Raw genomic sequence first — 18,118 nt, forward strand, 5'->3', positions numbered from 1 at the left:
TGAATTGCAGTCTCTTATGTACAAGATGTGCCTCTAAACTTTGCGTTATATACTGCGCATGGCATGAAGCAGTATATATGTCAGAAGGGCTGAAGCTGGCAGGGTCCTCAGCAGCGACTCTTTCTCTCCATGCTAGCAGGATGGCTTTTCAAACAATCGTAGAATTGCAGAGTTGTTTTTTTTTTGGGGGGGTGATCTAGCCCAACCCACAGCAAATGTCCAGCAGCTTCCAAGAAACAAAATCGGAAAACGAAACGGAAAACAAAGCAGAATAACGTAGGGAACACGAGGCGTCGTAAATTTAGGAAGGCACAGATCCCGGCAGAGGCAGAAGTGTAGCAGCGAAAAATACAATTCCCAGAAGGAAATGGAGCAACCATCTAGGGAGCCCATGCAAATGACCCAGTTCCTCTTTCCTTTCTCTCTTTTTGGTTTGTGGCTTCTGTTTTCAAAGAGTTGGAAGGGACCCCCAAGGGTCATCCAGACCAACCCCCTGCAATGCGACGCAGGAATCACAAATCGCAACGGCTGAGGCCCACCTGTTCGCAACAACGGGATGCCAAGCCTGGGATGGGTGGCAAGGCGGCTTCTGGCCGCAGCGGGGCCAGCAGCTTTTCCGCGCCGCAAAAATGAACCAAGGCGTCTTTAATGGGAAGTTCCAGATCGGGAGCGGAGGGGGAACGAATCGTCGGCGCTGCTCCGATCTGGGAGCCGGGAAGGCCGAAAGACTGAACGCAGGGAGTCCTACAACCGTAGAAGTGAAAGGGACCCTGAGGGTCATCCATTCCAACTCCGTACAACGCAGGAATCGAGTCCGTAGCGGCTCCTGCCCCCTTCCTCTCTGAACCCCCACATCCAGCTCCCCGAAGGGCGAGGGCGCACCATCCAGCTCCTCCCTCTCGACGGATCCCCAGAGCCCCTCGTCTCAGTGGACTTGGAAGAGACCGAAGTAGGTGAGGTAACGGTCAGCCTTGAGGCGGACATTGGCAATGGTGCGGACACGGATGGACTCGTCAGGCCGGAGCAGGACCAGGCCGGAGACCTGGCAGACGCGAAGTTCGGGGTCCTGGGGCCCAGAGCTGGTGGGGGGGAACTGCTCCAGGCAGCGCAGGGCCAGCTCGCCGTCTAACATGATGTCCAGCTTCATGTAGATGGTCTTCCCTTCGTTGAAATGGACCTGGCAAGGGGTGACATGGAGAATAAGCTCAGAATCGCAGAATTGTCTGGGACCCCCAAAGGCCATCCAGCCTAACCCCCCTGCAATGAAGGAATCTCAGCTAAAGAATCCCTCGCAGGCAGCAGCCTGAACTCTTGCCAGAGTGGTGCATGCTCTGGTTATCTCCTCCTTGGAGATAAAATTGAGGTGGAATCCTGACAAGACAGAAGTACTGTTCTTGGGGGACAGGAGGCGGGTGTGGGGGACTCCCTGGTCCTGAATGGGGTAACTGTGCCCCTGAAGGACCAGGTGCGCAGCCTGGGAGACATTTTGGACTCACTGCTGTCCATGGAGGTGCAGTTAATTCTGTGTCCGTGGCAGCTGTTTATCAGCTCCATCTGGTACGCAGGATAAGACCCCACCTGCCCGCAGACTGTCTGGCCAGATTGGCGCATGCTCTGGTTATCTCCCGCTTGGACTACTGCCATGCGCTCTAAGTGGGGCTACCTTTGAAGGTGACCCGGAAACTACAACTAATCCAGAATGCGGCAGCTAGACTGCTGACTTGGAGCGGCTGCCAAGACCACATAACACCGGTCTTTAAAGACCTACATTGGCTCCCAGTACGTTTCTGAGCACAATTCAAAGTGTTGGTGCTGACTGTGAAAGCCCTAAACGGCCTCAAAGGCCCAGTATACCTGAAGGAGCGTCTCCACCCCCATTGTTCAGCCCGGACACTGAGGTCCAGCTCCGAGGGCCTTCTGGCGGTTCCCTCCCTGCGAGAAGTGAGGTTACAGGGAACCAGGCAGTGGGCCTTCTTGGTGGTGGCACCCGCTCTGTGGAACACCCTCCCAGCAGATGTCAAGGAAATAAGCAGCTATCTTGTCTTTAAAAGACATCTGAAGGCAGCCCTGTTTAGGGAAGTTTTTTAAATTTAATGCTGTATTGTTTTTAACACTCAATTGGGAGCCGCCCAGAGTGGCTGGGGAAACTCGGCCAAATAGGTAGGATATAAATAATAAATTGTTGTTGTTGTTGTTGTTGTTGTTTCCCAAACCTCTGAGTTTAGCCGACCCCTCGATCGGCTTAACCTACACCTTTCAGCGGCCCAACCCAAATCCTCGCGAAAGAAGTCAAGAAATGTCAGTACAGTGGTACCTCGGGTTAAGTACTTAATTCATTCCGGAGGTCCGTTCTTAACCTGAAACTGTTCTTAACCTGAAGCACCACTTTAGCTAATGGGGCGTCCTGCTGCCGCTGCACGATTTCTGTTCTCATCCTGAAGCAAAGTTCTTAACCCGAGGTACTATTTCTGGGTTAGCGGAGTCTGTAACCTGAAGCGTCTGTAACCCGAGGTACCACTGTATTTACAATTCACATTAATCACCCGTCGCTGTTAGCTAGCAATAATAAAATGTGTATTTAAAAAAGAAGGTCAAAAGAATGACGACGCTGTATTATTATTTTTTAATCTCACCTAAAGAGATGGGATACGGAGGGTCCTTGTTGGCCAGATAGAGGCACTCTGTACATGCTCATGCCCTTTATTGCTGAGACCTGTAAACCCCCTTTTGACCTCTAGACCTTTATTTGCCCCTACGCAGCCCACCAACCCCGGGGAGATCAATACTGACAACTTTGGGAAATGTTCTTTCTCCCTCTTCCCCCCGCCCCCCAAGAACCAAAGTTCATCATTTCCCAGGATGCCTTGCTCTTTTTACCCACAAGTCTCCGCTTCCTCCCCCCTGAGAACACCAAAACCACCTGGACCCTCCCTGGCCCCAGATTACCTTTCACACCCTCACCTGGCAGTACAGGTAATATAGGCCCCTCTTGGCCACTCTGAATTCGCCCCGGCTGCTGTCGTAACGGAGGGGACTCGTCGTGTTGAGTTTAGCTTCCACCCACCCGCGGATGGTCCCGTCAGCATCTATGGGGCAGGGTGGGGGGAGAAGGAAACGGTTGGGAAGTTTGTGGCTGGAAAAGCATCTCTCCAAATTGCCCCCCTTTGCCTCGCTACCCCTGGTTCGATTACCCAACGGGGTCCTGCTTTTGAAAATTTTGGTAAATATCTACAGTAGTTTTTGTTATGTGAATGGTGCCATGCGCACACACATGTGTATATGTATGTATGTAACAACTGCATATAGGGACATGGGTGGCGCTGTGGGTTAAACCACAGAGCCTAGGACTTGCTGATCAGAAGGTCGGCGGTTCGAATCCCCGCAACGGGGTGAGCTCCTGTTGCTCTGTCCCTGCTCCTGCCAACCTAGCAGCTCAAAAGCACGTCAACGTGCAAATAGATCAATAGGTACCACTCCAGCGGGAAGGTCAAAGGAGTTTCCGTGCATTGCTCTGGTTCGCCAGAAGTGGCTTAGTCATGCTGGCCACATGACCCGGAAGCTGGACGCCGGCTCCCTCAGCCAGTAAAGCAAGATGAGCGCCGCAACCCCAGAGTCGGCCACAACTGGACCTAATGGTCAGGGGTCCCTTTACCTTTTTTAACAACTGCATATATAAAAAATAAGAACGGATCCACGTGGATCCTCAGGATTTTTGCATTGGGTCACCCCAAATTCACCATCAGATCACATGTCTGTGGCCACAGAATGAACCACAAAAATCATACATCCACTGTTTCGTTCAGAATATATATTTTTTCTTGTTTTCCTCCTCTAAAAACTAGGTGCGTCTTATGGAGCGAAAAATACGGTAAAACATTTGTGGATATTTAAAAAACTACACACACACACACACATTCACAGCCGTACATTTAAAGTGCCTTGATACCCCTCTGAAAGGCCGTGGCTTCCCCCACAGAACCCTGGGAGTTGTAGTTTGCCAAAGGCGCTGTGATACAATTATGAGAGAGGTTTACCAGTTAATCCCTCTTCCCAGGGAATTATAGCTCTGCGTGGGGAACAGGATCTCCTATCAACTCTCAGCACCCTTAACAAACTACAGCTCCCAGAAACCTTTGGGGGAAGCCATGACTGTTTAAAGTGGCCTGGACGCTGCTTAGGGCCCTCGTATTTAAGGGACCACCTCTCCTGGTCTGCCCCAAAGAGGACCTTAAGGTCCATGTATAATCACAGTTTAGAGGGCCCTAAGGAAGTCAGACTATCCTCCACCAGGGCCAGGGCCTTCTCAGTGGTGGCTCCGACCTGGTGGAATGCTCTGTCCCATGAGACCAGGGCCCTGCAGGATTTAACCTCCTTCTGCCGGGCCTGTAAGACAGAGCTATTCCACCTGGCCTTTAATTTGAATCCAGCCCGATCTTTTATTTCCCTTCCCTTCTCTTCCCTCCCCTTCCCCTTTTATGAAGATCACCTGCTCTGAGACCCCACAGCTAATTCTCCCCTGGTCTCCTCGCTGGCCCAAGTAGGACCAATTCAGCCAGCTAGCCCTGGGGATTATCTGACTGATTTTTGAATTTTATTGTTATTCATGTTTTTATAGTGTATTTTATGCTGCTTTTATAATTAAGTGTTTTAAACTGTTTTAAATTTGTTGTTAGCCGCCCTGAGCCCAGTTTTTGAACCAGGAAGGGCAGGGTATAAATAAAAAAATATTATTATTATCATTATTATTATTATTATTAGGGTGCGGACAGGGTCTCAGAAGCCTTCCCCTCTTCTCCCCACCCAGCCATTAAAGAAGCCCCAGCCCAAGAAGTGTTACCTGCCTGGATCCCAGCTCGTCCTTCTGTGGGCTGCACTGAAATAATAAAAATAAAAGACGGGGGTCAGGCAGGACTCCTGGGTCCCCTAGGGGATCGCGAGAAGGTTACTGAGGGTGCAAGAAGAACCGTTTGGCGAGAAAGAAGACCCCCCCAAACCAAAGCAGTCCCTCCCAAATAAAAGCAGGGGGGCTGTGGGAAGGGTCCCTGCTTTTTTCCCCCGACGGGTGAGCTGAGTGGGGCCAGATCTGGGCGCAAGGCGCAAGGGAGCGTGCCACGTGTTTTCTCACCTTCGTAGTGCGCAGCTGAGACAGTGCTCGGTCTCCGAGGCCGGGAGCGCTTGCCTTTGGCTGCTGTGAAATGGGGAGAAATAATAATAATAATAAATTATTTATACCCTGCCCCACTGGTTTCCCCAGCCACTGTGGGCGGCTTCCAACAAAACACTAAAATACAATAACCTATTAAACATTAAAAGCTTCCCTAAACAGGGCTGCCTTCAGACGTCTTCTAAAAGTTTGGTAGTTATTCTTCTCTTTGACATCTGGTGGGAGGGCGTTCCACAGGGCGGGTGCCACTACCGAGAAGGCCCTCTGCCTGGTTCCCTGTAACTTGGCTTCTCGCAGTGAGGGAACCGCCAGAAGGCCCTCGGCGCTGGACCTCAGTGTCCGGGCTGAATGATGGGGGTGGAGACGCTTCTTCAGGTATACTGGGCTTTCAAGGTCAGCACCAACACTTTGAATTGTGCTCGGAAACGTACTGGGAGCCAGTGTAGGTCTTTCAGGACCAGTGTTATGTGGTCTCGGCGGCCGCCCCCAGTCACCAGTCTAGCTGCTGCATTCTGGATTAGTTGTAGTTTCCGGGTCACCTTCAAAGGTAGCCCCACGTAGAGCGCATGACAGTAGTCCAAGCGGGAGATAACCAGAGCATGCACCACTCTGGCCAGACAGTCTGCGGGCAGGGAGGGTCTCATCCTGCGTACCAGATGGAGCTGGGAGACAGCTGCCCTGGACACAGAACTGACCTGCGCCTCCATGGACAGCGGTGAGTCCAAAATGACTCCCAGGCTGCGCACCTGGTCCTTCAGGGGCACAGTTGCCCCATTCAGGACCAGGGAATCCTCCACACCCGCCCTCCTCCTGTCCCCCAAAAAACAGTACTTCTGTCTTGTCAGGATTCAACCTCAATCTGTTAGCCGCCATCCATCCTCCAACCGCCTCCAGACACTCACACAGGACCTTCACCGCCCTCACTGGTTCTGATTTAAAAGAGAGGTAGAGCTCGGTAGGGGACGCGGGTGGCGCTGTGGGTTAAACGACAGAACCTAGGACTTGCCGATCAGAAGGTTGGCGGTTCAAATCCCCGTGACGGAGTGAGCTCCCGTTGCTCGGTCCCTGCTCCTGCCAACCTAGCAGTTCGAAAGCACGTCAAAGTGCAAGTAGATAAATAGATACCGCTCCGGCGGGAAGGTAAACGGCATTTCCGTGCGCTGCTCTGGTTCGCCAGAAGCGGCTTAGTCCTGCTGACCACATGACCTGTACGCCGGCTCCCTCAGCCAACAAAGCGAGATGAGCGCCGCAACCCCAGAGTCGGCCACGACTGGACCTAATGGTCAGGGGTCCCTTTACCTTTACCTTAGAGCTGGATTGAGCCTTGCTAGGTCTATAAGGCACAGCTGTGAATGCACGATTCTAGCCAGCGCCTAGTTATAGGATGGCGGAGAGAGTTGCGGATTCCGGGAGCTGTAGTTTACTGGAGACGCCTCCTGTTCCCCTCAGAGAGCTACGAATCCCAGAGTTCCCAGTGAAGAGGGACTGGTTTTTACGCCACTCTGGAAACTGTAGTTCCAGCAGGGGAACAGGGGTTGCCTTATGACTCTCGGCAACCTTAAGAAACTACATCTCCCTGTATGCCACAACTGCAGCGAGGATTTTGTTAGCTAAGAATTGGAAAACACAAGAAGTTCCAACAGTGGAAGAATGGCAGATGAAGATGATGGACTTTTCGGGGCTAGCTGACCTGACTGGAAGAGTCCGCGACCAGGAGGAGGAGGAGGACCAGGAGGAATGGATGAAATTTAAAGACTATTTAGTTAAATATGTTAAGATAATTTAACTGGAGAAGCTTGCAATTATCCGATAGGCTTAGGATTTAAATATGTAATGTTAGGAATTAATATCTTTAAATTAGAAAGAAAGAAAGATGTTAAGTGATTAAGTTAATTTTATGAGAAAATTGGTTTTGGAAAACTGTTAAAATGATATACACTGAAATTCAACTAGGGGGAAGCAAGGAAGTCACTTAACAATGTTACTAAGATTGGTTTAATTACGGTTGAGATTTATGTTTGTCTGTTTAACATTTTTGGAAAATCAATAATTTTTTTTGAAACTCATATCTCATATATTAGTTTCGCCTTTTAAGTTGAATTACTGAAATAAACGAACTTCTCCACAATATTCTAATTTTTCGAGTTTCACCTGTATGACTCCCACATTCCCTGGCCTATCAGGGGCCTCGCCTGCTCCCCTCCCCGTCCACTCCATTGAGGGAGGCGGTGACACTCACCCTGTCTCCTCTGCCGCAGCGCCCCCTGCTGGGCAAAATGGTGCAGGAACTTGCCTTGGCTGCTCCAGCCAGTAGACAGCACCACCTAGAGGGAGAGAAGGACAATGCAAGACAGAGGGCAGGCAAAATTACAGGTACAGTATACAGTGGTACCTTGGTTCTCAAACACCTTAGTTCTCAAACTCCGAAAACCCAGACGTAAGTGTTTCGGTTTTCGAACGTTTTTCGGAAGCTGAACGTCTGATGCGGCTGTCAGCTATTGTTTCCGGGGCGCCCACACCAATCAGAAGCCGCGTCTTGGTTTTCAAACATTTCGGAAGTCAAACAGACTTCCGGAATGGATTAAGTTTGGCGCTTTTGTTTTTGCTATTTATTTTGCGTTTTTGAGGCTTTTTCGGTTAATTTGTTTTTTGTGACTGTGTGGAACCCAGTTCAGCTACTGATTGACTGGTTGTGTGACTGCAGAAATAGATAAAAGCCCCGCATCCAAACAATGACCATCATCAGTGCAGGTAAGGGGGGGGGATTATTTAAATTTTTATCATCTACAATACTGTCTTACTTATTTTATAGTACAGTACATTGGTTATTGCTTTCATTTTATGGATCAATGGTCTCGTTAGATAGTAAAATTCATGGGAGAGAGAGCCACATACCGGGTCCAGCTCTTCGGCGTCATCCTCGGACAGCAGCTCCTGAGGACCAAAGGGAAAGAAAAGTGAAATAAAAAAATTAAGGTCTCATACACACACACACACACACACACACACACACACACACACACACACAGTGATACCTCGTGTTACAGACACTTCAGGTTACATATGCTTCAGGTTACAGACCCTGCTAACCCAGAAATAGTACCTCGGGTTAAGAACTTTGCTTCAGGATGAGAACAGAAATCGTGCAGTGGCGACGCAGCGGCAGCAGCAGGAAGCCCCATTAGCTAAAGTGGTGCTTCAGGTTAAGTACAGTTTCAGGTTAAGAACGGACCTCCGGAACGAATTAAGTACTTAACCCGAGGTACCACTGTATAATAAATGTTCCTAAATGTACCAACCAAGTGCATACATAGATGTGTGGACCACATGTTTGCAGCAGTACAGGAAGACCGCCCTGAAACCATTTTCACTTCCAAACTGACTAAACGTTTTCTCTGCAAGGAGGGAGGAGGTGGAGAGCCTCCCCCTTGTCTTTTCCTTCACAAATCCTGTCTTAAGGGTATGTCTGTGTATGAATAGGGTGAGCCTGTGACCTGGCTCAGGAACTAAGTATTTGTCATTACAAAAGTCTGGCCAGGCTCCCCAGGGTATCCAATCAAGTAAGCATTAACAGGTAACCTGCCAGACAGGAGATAAACAACGCACTCAGATTTCTGCTGTAGACCGCCTCTTCTGTGATGTAGGTATTATGTTTCTGGGGTGGTCTTGGACTCCAGGGCGGCCAATTTAAAATTTCTATATAAGGGCAGACACACCTTGTTTGGGGTCCTCCTCCTTCTCCTGCGTGTGAGGGGAGCACCCTGTTGCAACAGATCAATAAAGATCAGGCTTACGAGCTGCTTTGCTTCTCAATATTCTCTGGTTGGCCTCTGTTCTTTTCTCCGACCGATGGAGAACCTGCAAAGGACTCTATAAGGGCTCTTGTGTCCCCCATAAGGGAATAAGAGCAGATTTTCGTTTATTACAAAAGGAGCAGACCCTGCTTCAAAGAGGGACCAGTGTTGGAAACTCAGATATATAAGGCAAATCCCACCTTAAACCTTGGTTACGGTCGCTACAAAGGAATGTCCAGGCGCCATTTTTCCCTTGTGAAATTTGTTGTTCTCATTCGTGCGACTGGTGTGGGTCCAATTGCGGCCCACTGGAGCTCTCTGGATGCCGGGTTGGCAACGGTAATCTCCGCCTGGCTGGCCCCTCCAGCTTTTTTAAGCAGGTGAGTGGAAGAGATTATTTGTTGCATTTACCTCCCAATTTATTCTCCGACGAGTACGTGGTTCATCCTCCTCCCCAGTTAATTCCCACAACGACCCTGTAAGGTAGTTTAGGAGGCTGAGACTTAACTCCAAGGTCGCCCAGTGTGGGGGGATTTGAACCCTCATCTCCCAGGTCCTAGTCCGACACTCTAACCACTACACCCCACTGCCTTCCCAGAGTCCTTCTGCTATGGGGAAGCCGTAGAAATGAAGTAGGTAAACAATTATACGGAAAGAAAAATGTCACTTAGAGAAGGATCTGGGATATTTTCCTCCAAGCTCGCATTTGGTTTATTCTGGAATTGGGGTCATATGATGCCTTAATGTAAACCACTCTGAGGTTTAAAGCGGTATAGAGCTGAAATGAAAAACAATAATGCCTTTCGCTGCAACGAGAATCGTTGCCTGGACATTCCGTCGTGGCAACTGGAACCTAAGTTTAAAGAGCCCTTTGGCAATCAGCTTATATATCTGCATTTCTAACACTGGCTTCAACAAGGGCAAAATATCGCTGTCAAAATTCGCTCGGGTCCTGAGGGGTTTGAAGCACGCTAAGAAAAAATACATTGCAATAAAGAAAAATCTGCCCTTATTCCCTTATGGGGGACACAAGAGCCCTTATGGAGTCCTTTGTAGGTTCTCCATCGGTCGGAGAAAATAACAGAGGCCGACCAGAGAATATTGAGAAGCAAAGCAGCTCGTAAGCCTGATCTTTATTGATCTGTTGCAACAGGGTGCCCCCCTCACCCGCAGGAAAGGAGGAGGACCCAGAACAAAGGTGTGTCCACCCTTATATAGACATTTAAATTGCCCACCCTGGAGTCCAAGACCACCCCTCCATACATCATAGATACATCACAGAAGGGGTGTAACCCAAGACCACCCCCCACAAACATCATACCTACATGGACTCAAGGGCATCCTGATCAAATTTGCAGATGACACCAAACTGGGAGGGGTGGCTAACACCCCAGAGGACAGGATCACACTTCAAAACGACCTCGACAGATTAGAGAACTGGGCCAAAACAAACAAGATGAACTTTAACAGGGAGAAATGTAAAGTATTGCACTTGGGCAAAAAAAATGAGAGGCACAAATACAAGATGGGTGACACCTGGCTTGAGAGCAGTACATGTGAAAAGGATCTAGGAGTCTTGGTTGACCACAAACTTGACATGAGCCAACAGTGTGACGCGGCAGCTAAAAAAGCCAATGCAATTCTGGGCTGCATCAATAGGAGTATAGCATCTAGATCAAGGGAAGTAATAGCGCCACTGTATTCTGCTCTGGTCAGACCTCACCTGGAGTACTGTGTCCAGTTCTGGGCACCACAGTTCAAGAAGGACACTGACAAACTGGAACGTGTCCAGAGGAGGGCAACCAAAATGGTCCAAGGCCTGGAAACGATGCCTTATGAGGAACGGCTAAGGGAGCTGGGCATGTTTAGCCTGGAGAAAAGGAGGTTAAGGGGTGATATGATAGCCATGTTCAAATATATAAAAGGATGTCACATAGAGGAGGGAGAAAGGTTGTTTTCTGCTGCTCCAGAGAAGCGGACACGGAGCAATGGATCCAAACTACAAGAAAGAAGATTCCACCTAAACATTAGGAAGAACTTCCTGACAGTAAGAGCTGTTTGACAGTGGAATTTGCTGCCAAGGAGTGTGGTGGAGTCTCCTCCTTTGGAGGTCTTTAAGCAGAGGCTTGACAACCATATGTCAGGAGTGCTCTGATGGTGTTTCCTGCTTGGCAGGGGGTTGGACTCGATGGCCCTTGTGGTCTATTCCAACTCTATGATTCTATGATCACAGAAAAGGTGGTCTACAACAGAAATTTGAGTGTCGTTGTTTTTCCTGTCTGACAGGTTATCTGATAATGCCTTATCTGATTACCTTTCCTGGTAGTCTGCCCATTCCTTTGAGATGGTGATTACCCAATTCCTGAGACAAATGGAAGGTTGCTTCACCCCCTCCCTCCTTGCAGAGAAAACATTTGGTCAGTTGGGGAGTCAAAATGGTTTCAGGACGGTCTTCCTGTGCTGCTCCAGACATGTGGTCCCCATATCTATGCACGTGCTTGTTTGGTACATTTATGAACATTAAATTTTTTTATTTCAATATATAACCTGCAAGACAGAGTTGTTCCGCCAGGCCTTTGGTCAGGGCGCAGCCTGACTCCCTCCTCTGGCAACCTGCACATAATTCTGCTTAATTGGTTGCCATCAATTTGATTTAATTAATTTTTATAATGAAATATTTTTAGATTGTGTGATTATTTGACTGATTATTTGATTGTTGTTAGCCGCCCTGAGCCCGGCTTTGGCTGGGGAGGGCGGGATATAAATAAAATTTATTATTATTATTATTATAACCCTGCAGATTTAACTCAGGGATGTTAAGAAGATAGCGATGCAAAGTTCCAGGCTGATTTATTGCTCCGTACCTGTGGGAGAGGACGGTTTTGGGAAGGGTTCAAAAATGCAGCCCTGAGATGTAATTTTTTTTTGGAGAGCAGGGAGTTCAGCCTGGAGATGGTTGCCCCGGAAACCCAGAAAACATGTCTCTCCCAACATCCCGGCTGCTAACGCCTTTCTTAAAAGTTGCATTTCAGATCCTCCTCTCTGCTGTCAGGGGGAACATCAGGAAGGGGGGAAATAGCGGGGTGGGGAGTACATTTGGGGGAGAGGAGGTGTGAGAACGGCCAGTCACCGTTTCAGGAACATCGGAAACCATCTGATATTGAGCTCAGCGCTGTCGAGTCTGCAGAACAGACACGTTCAAATTTAAAGAAATGGGAGTGCCTGATCACTTCACTTGTCTCCTGAGAAATCTCTATGTCGGACAAGAAGCTGCAGTTAGAACTGGAGATGGAACAACTGACTGGTTCAAAATTGGGAAAGGAGTACGGCAAGGCTGTATATTGTCTCCCTGCTTATTTAACTTATATGCAGAATTGATCATGCGAAAGGCTGGGCTGGATGAATCCCAAGCCGGAATTAAGACTGCCGGAAAAAATAACAACCTCAGATGTGCAGATGACACAACCTTGATGGCAGAACGTGAGGAGGAATTAAACAACCTTTTAATGAGGGTGACAGAGGAGAGCGCAAAATATGGTCTGAAGCTCAACATCAAAAAAACGAAGATCATGGCCACTGGTCCCATCACCTCCTGGCAAATAGAAGGGCAAGAAATGGAGGCAGTGAGAGAATTTACTTTCTACGGCTCCATGATCACTGCAGATGGTGACAGCAGTCACGAAATTAAAAGAGGCCTGCTTCTTGGGAGAAAAGCGATGACAAATCTAGACAGCATCTTAAAAAGCAGACATCACCTTGCCGACAAAAGTCCATATAGTTCAAGCTCTGGTTTTCCCAGTAGTGATGTGTGGAAGTGAGAGCTGGACCATAAAGAAGGCTGATCGCCGAAGAATGGATGCTTTTGAATTCTGGTGCTGGAAGAGACTCTTGAGAGTCCCATGGACTGCAAGAAGACCAAACTTCTCCATTCTAAAGGAAATCAGCCCTGGGTGCTCACTGGAAGGACAGATCCTGAAGCTGAGGCTCCAAGACTTTGGCCACCTCATGAGAAGAGAAGACTCCCTGGAAAAGACCCTGATGTTGGGAAAGATGGAGGGCACAAGGAGAAGGGGACGATGGAGGACGAGATGGTGGGACAGTGTTCTTGAAGCTACCAGCATGAGTTTGACCAAACTGCAGGAGGCAGTGGAAGACAGGGGGGCCTGGCATGCTCTGGTCCAGGGGGACACGAAGAGGCGGACACGACTAAACGACTAAACAACAACAACAACTCAGGAAGGCCTGTTAATTTTACTCTGAATAGGGCTAGCTTTGGTGGCACTCCAAATTTCTGAGGCGGGGTTGTGCACTGCCCACACCTGTTGCCACTCAGCACTCAGAGCATGCTCAGAGGTACCCTTGCAAGTGCCAATGCCACGATTTGCCCGAGGGAATCTCAGGACAAAAAGCAGCAGCGTCCTTCATCAGTCAATTAAATAATAATAATAATAATAATAATTTATTATTTATACCCCGCCCATCTGGCTGGGTTTCCCCAGCCACTCTGGGCGGCTTCCAAAAGAATATTAAAATACAATGATACATCAAACATTAAAAGCTTCCCTAAAACATTTCTGCTCCAGTATGGCTAGAAAAAACCCACAGAAAAGACAAGCACTGTGCGAAATGTATGTTTTCTTATCGCATCCACGCAAACCTGTCTCTTATGGTAATTTTCAGAATGTAGATTCATCTTCATCCCATTAGAAAAAAGAAAAGTTTCCAAAGAACCAGTCAACTTCATTAACTGAGGAGGTCATTCTTGCAAAGTACTACCAGATGAGGCTTCGTAGGATGTGACCTTTGACCTGGAGAAGAATGTCCGTCCGTCCGTCCCCATCTCATGGGCGGAGGATGAGCAAGACGCAATTGCTCTATTTTAAAGTAAAACAACTCTGCGCATGCTCAGAAGCTCTCTCTCGTTTGCCATCAAGCATACAGAAGAGAAAACATTAAACAATGATTTGAGGTGCTCCTTTTATCATCAGGACAGTTAAACTATTGGGATTCCAAGAGGCAGGGATGGCCACCAACTTAGAATCGGGAGAATCGGAGAGTTGGAAAGGGACCCCTAGGGTCATCTAGTCTGAAATATAAAAATTAAGGTCTTATATATATAATAAATGTACCAAGCAAATACGTACATAAATATATAAACCACATGTCTGAAGCAGCACAGGAAAACAGCCTGGAAACCATTTTGACTCCCAAACTGACCAAATGATTTCTCTGCAAGGTCAAAGGAAAATGGAAAAGCCTCCCCATTGTCTTTTCCTTCACAAATCCTGTCTTAAGGGAATGTCTGTGTATGAATAGGGTGAGCCTGTGACCTGGCTCAGGAACTAAGTATTTGTCATTACAAAAGACTGGCCAGGGTATCCAATCAAGTGAGCATTAACAGGTAACTTGCCAGACAGGAGGTAAACAACCCACTCAGATTTCTGTTGTAGACCGCTTCTTCTGTGATGTAGGTATGATGTTTCTGGGGTGGTCTTGGACTCCAGGGTGGGCAATTTAAAATGTCTATATAAGGGCGGGCACACCTTGGTTTGGGGTCTCACTCCATCTCCTGCGTGTGAAGGGGGCACCCTGTTGCAACAGTTCAATAAAGATCAGGCTTACGAGCTGCTTTGCTCCTCAATATTCTCTGGTTGGCCTCTGTTATTTTCTCCGACCGATGGAGAACCTGCAAAGGACTCTATAAGGGCTCTTGTGTCCCCCATAAGGGAATAAGGGCAGATTTTCATTTATTACAAGTCCAGGAATTTCAACAAAAGCATCCATAACAGATGGCCACCCAATCTCTGCTTAAAAACCGCCAAGGAAGGCGAGAACCCACCACATTGCAAGGGAATCCATCCCTCCATCAAATGGCTCTTGCTGTCAGAAAATTCTTCCCGATGTTTCGTTGAAATCTCTTTTCTTGCAACTTGGATGGATTTAAAAAGAGGATCGGGCAAATTCATGGAGGAGGGGAAGGCTATGGGGTGGGGTGGGGGGGCTTCTGGGCCCCACCGTGGAAAGCAGCAATCGTTTTGTATACTAGTTGCTGGAAACCACAGGAGGGAAGAGAGTTCGAATCCTGAAGGTTTCCCACAATGGGCATCTGGCTGGCTGCTGTGAGAGCAGGGTGCTGGACCAGATGGGTCTGATCCTGCAGCCAGGCTATTTGCATGTGCAGACAGGTGGGAGGGCTACAAAGAAGTCCTGGGGCTTTAGCACGGCCTCTACGTTTTCGAGGACTCTGCTGGGCCTCGTTCGCGTCTAACAGATGGGAGCACTCAGCGATGGCTTTTTGTTTTTATTTGCAAAGGCCTGGGAAGGGAGCGATTGGGAGGTTGCTACGGAGAGGCAGCCAGGACAGGCCGGCCTCCAGCCTCGGGGGGGGGGCAGCCCAGCTGTTGGGCGTGTGGGTCCAGCGGGTGGGGTGGGAAAAAGGTGCACCAGAGGCTTCACCTCTGAACCACACGTCACACCCCACTCGTTTGGGGGTTTCGGCTCCAAACAAAAGGGACCATTTCCACAAAACCGCTGCTCCAACCCAGCCTGACTGTTTTATGACTAGTACATGGCAGAACCATCTGGAGGGCACAAGGTCGTCAAAGGATCCAGGCTGCCTCAAAGAGATTTACTCGGTTTTCAGAGCATGCAGTTCTGGCAAGATCCAGGTTCGAATCTCGGGCCAACGACTGAGTCACTTGGGTGGGATTGGCCAAGCTGTGAAGGCTCTCCGCTTTCCCCACCTGAAAGGCGGGCTGGAGCCGGGCAGATCTCTCTCGGGTGACCTCTCCCCTCCCGAATCCGACCCCATCCTCACGCTTGGAAGCTGGGGCGGCCTCAGGATTTCTCTGCAGCAAACCCCTGGCAGCGTTAAAACAGAGCCATTTGCACAGGGAAACACGAATGGGAGGCGTCAAGATTCGCATCTGGAACCCTGGTCTCTCCCAGGCCCTAGTCCAGTACTCTAACCACTACCCCACCCTGCCTCTCTAAGTAAACGCATCTGTTGTTTCAAACATGGTATGTTAAAGGGGGTCCCCTGCTTTCGCCCGGTTTCTCTCCCCAACGCACCAGCATGCTGAGAAGAGGCTGCACCGGATGAATTCCCGCCTGCAGCGCAGCGGTTTCTGAAAGGTGCGGGAATGTGACCCACTTAGAGCTATTTAAAGGACTTGGAGGAAGTGTTATGCCCACTCTGCAGACCATAATAAGTACTGGGCTGCTTCCCACAGCCCAGGGCTCAGCAGGGGTTGGTAGGCATGTGGCGGTCTGTGGTCGAGCGTTGCATGTCCGCAAGGCGGCAAACAGTGTGCTTTGCCTCAGGGGTCTAGGAATGTTTCCCAGCAATGCAGAGCTGTGCACTGTTTACTGGCTGGGTACAGACCAGCCTGCTCTGCCAACCGGGCGCCCTCCAGAGGGGAGTCGTAGCCCCAACCCATCTGGAGGGCGCCTGCTTGGCAGAGGCTGGTCTAGATCTTATGCCCATTGTTCTGCTCTGACCCTGGAGGTGCGGCAGAGGGATGGCAAAGGGGGCAGGCGTGGGGCACTAGAGTGACTTGCCCAAGCTGGAATCGCTGGGTCAAATTAATCACCGCAGTTCAAGAGTTTTAATTGGGTTGCAATTAATCGTTGCTGTTTGGAATCTGAGAATTGCAGAGTTGGGGGGGGCAATGGTCCCCCAAAAAAGTTTGGTACCCAGTGAGTTAATTTCTTCCTCTCCCACCACAGGATTGGAAACAGCAGGGCAAAGCTAAGATGGTTGTGCCTTATCACTCACTGTCAAGCGCTTATCTTGGGCATATTTGAGCTTTGCGTTTGAGGTCTTGCCTCGCCTGGCCTCTTGGCCTCACTGTTTACAATCTCCCTCCTCCCTTCCGTTTATTTATATACAGGACTGTAGAGCTGGAAGGGACTTCCAAAGATCATCCAGCTCAACCCTCTGCAATGCCTGTTCAGAATCACTCTTTGTGCGTGTGATTAAGTTCGTGCAACCATAAATCTGCTCACCTTCAAAGAGTCACACGTGTGTGTGTGTGTTGTTGGCAGATATGCATCTTGCAAGGCAGGCGCCCCTCCCCTCTGCCTCGGGTCTCCAGCGTTTACAGCAGGTGGCCGGATTATCGCCGACTTAAAGTGCGCACAGCGGAGCGCATTCCTCAGCCCTCCCGGACGCACGCCCTGCGCTGCGTTCGCCCAGCCCTGGGTGCGCCTTAGGGGTGCTGCTGGCTGCACCTAAGGGTGCCTTCCCTCCCGCTACTCCCCGCCCGTCCGCCTCGCCGCCCCCCGTGCGAATCTCTTTGCAACTCAGCGATCTGGGGGGCCCCAAGTTGGGTCCCCCCCTCCTCCTCCCCAAGAACCTTTCCGTGCGCCTCGCTGGCATTACGCGCGGCTTGGAGCCTTGCGCGCTGGCCGTGCGCCCCTCACCTGTGGCACCGCGGCGGCGGCGGCGGCGGGCGGCGCTTCTTGCTGGGCGGCGCGGGCGCTGGATCGGGGCCAGGCGGCCAGCAGGAGGCTGAGCGAGGCCAGCAGCAACGCCGAGCCGGAGGCCAGCGCCAGCGCCAGCAGCACCAGGCGGGCGGGCGGCTCCCGGGCCCGGCGGCGCCTCCCCATGGCCGGGGCAGGAGAGGGCGGACCAGGCCGGCGGCGGCGGCGACGGCGAACGGCGATTGCAAGCGCGGAAGCGACCGGGCGCGGAGAGGCGGCGCCGGAGGACGAGCAGGAGGCGGCGGCGGCTGCAGCAACAGCGAGGCCGTCGAGGGGAGGCCGCGCTCGGCCGCCTGCCAGCAGCAGCTCCGGCGGCGAGAGGCCGAGGCGGAGCAGCAGCACCAAAACAGCAGCATCCGGACAGGAAACGCCCGCCGGAGCTGCGGCGCGCCGAGGGCGGAGCAGGCCCGGCCGGGGGCGCCGGCACAGGAAGCCGCGGCCGCCGCCTACTGCTCCAAGCGCGCGAAGTAGAGCCTCCAGCTTCGGTGGCAGTCTATCTTAGGGAAGGGAGACGAAGCCCAGGGGCCGGTGATGCTGGTGGAAAACTATGGACTGCTTGCCTGGCTGCTTTCCCGGCCCAGCTTGGCAGCTTTTGGATAGCCGAAGCTGCCGGGCTGGAATGATCTGCTGGGGACCACGTAGCAGGGAGTTCCGCAGGTTAACGCGTCCCGAAGAA

The 18,118-nt window shown here is 50.5% G+C and overlaps 1 protein-coding gene across 1 annotated transcript; it reads right to left on the minus strand.

Moving 5' to 3' along the window:
* Positions 1–277: 277 nt before the first annotated feature.
* Positions 278–17,659, minus strand: TNFSF12 (TNF superfamily member 12). Its single transcript, XM_081168183.1, has 7 exons — positions 17,383–17,659; positions 8,060–8,098; positions 7,404–7,488; positions 5,126–5,188; positions 4,838–4,873; positions 2,962–3,086; positions 278–1,177 (listed from the first exon to the last, which is right to left on the minus strand). Exons 1-7 carry the CDS (start codon positions 17,566–17,568, stop codon positions 926–928), a joined length of 786 nt encoding a protein of 261 aa, XP_081024309.1. The 5' UTR covers positions 17,569–17,659; the 3' UTR covers positions 278–925.
* Between the last annotated feature and the right edge of the window lie 459 nt (positions 17,660–18,118).

The sequence above is a fragment of the Podarcis bocagei genome, assembly GCF_964188305.1.
Source record: "Podarcis bocagei genome assembly, chromosome: 13".
Classification (NCBI taxonomy): domain Eukaryota; kingdom Metazoa; phylum Chordata; class Lepidosauria; order Squamata; family Lacertidae; genus Podarcis; species Podarcis bocagei.

What these genes read in the sequence shown, in the direction of transcription:
- TNFSF12 (XM_081168183.1), bottom strand. Translation starts at nt 17,568, where the DNA reads ATGGGGAGGCGCCGCCGGGCCCGGGAGCCGCCCGCCCGCCTGGTGCTG. An exon ending in CCGCCGCCGCGGTGCCACAG is followed by an intron (nt 8,099 to 17,382) that starts GTGAGGGGCGCA and finishes TTTGGTCCTCAG; the next exon opens with GAGCTGCTGTCCGAGGATGA. An exon ending in CTCAGCTGCGCACTACGAAG is followed by an intron (nt 4,874 to 5,125) that starts GTGAGAAAACAC and finishes TTATTATTTCAG; the next exon opens with TGCAGCCCACAGAAGGACGA.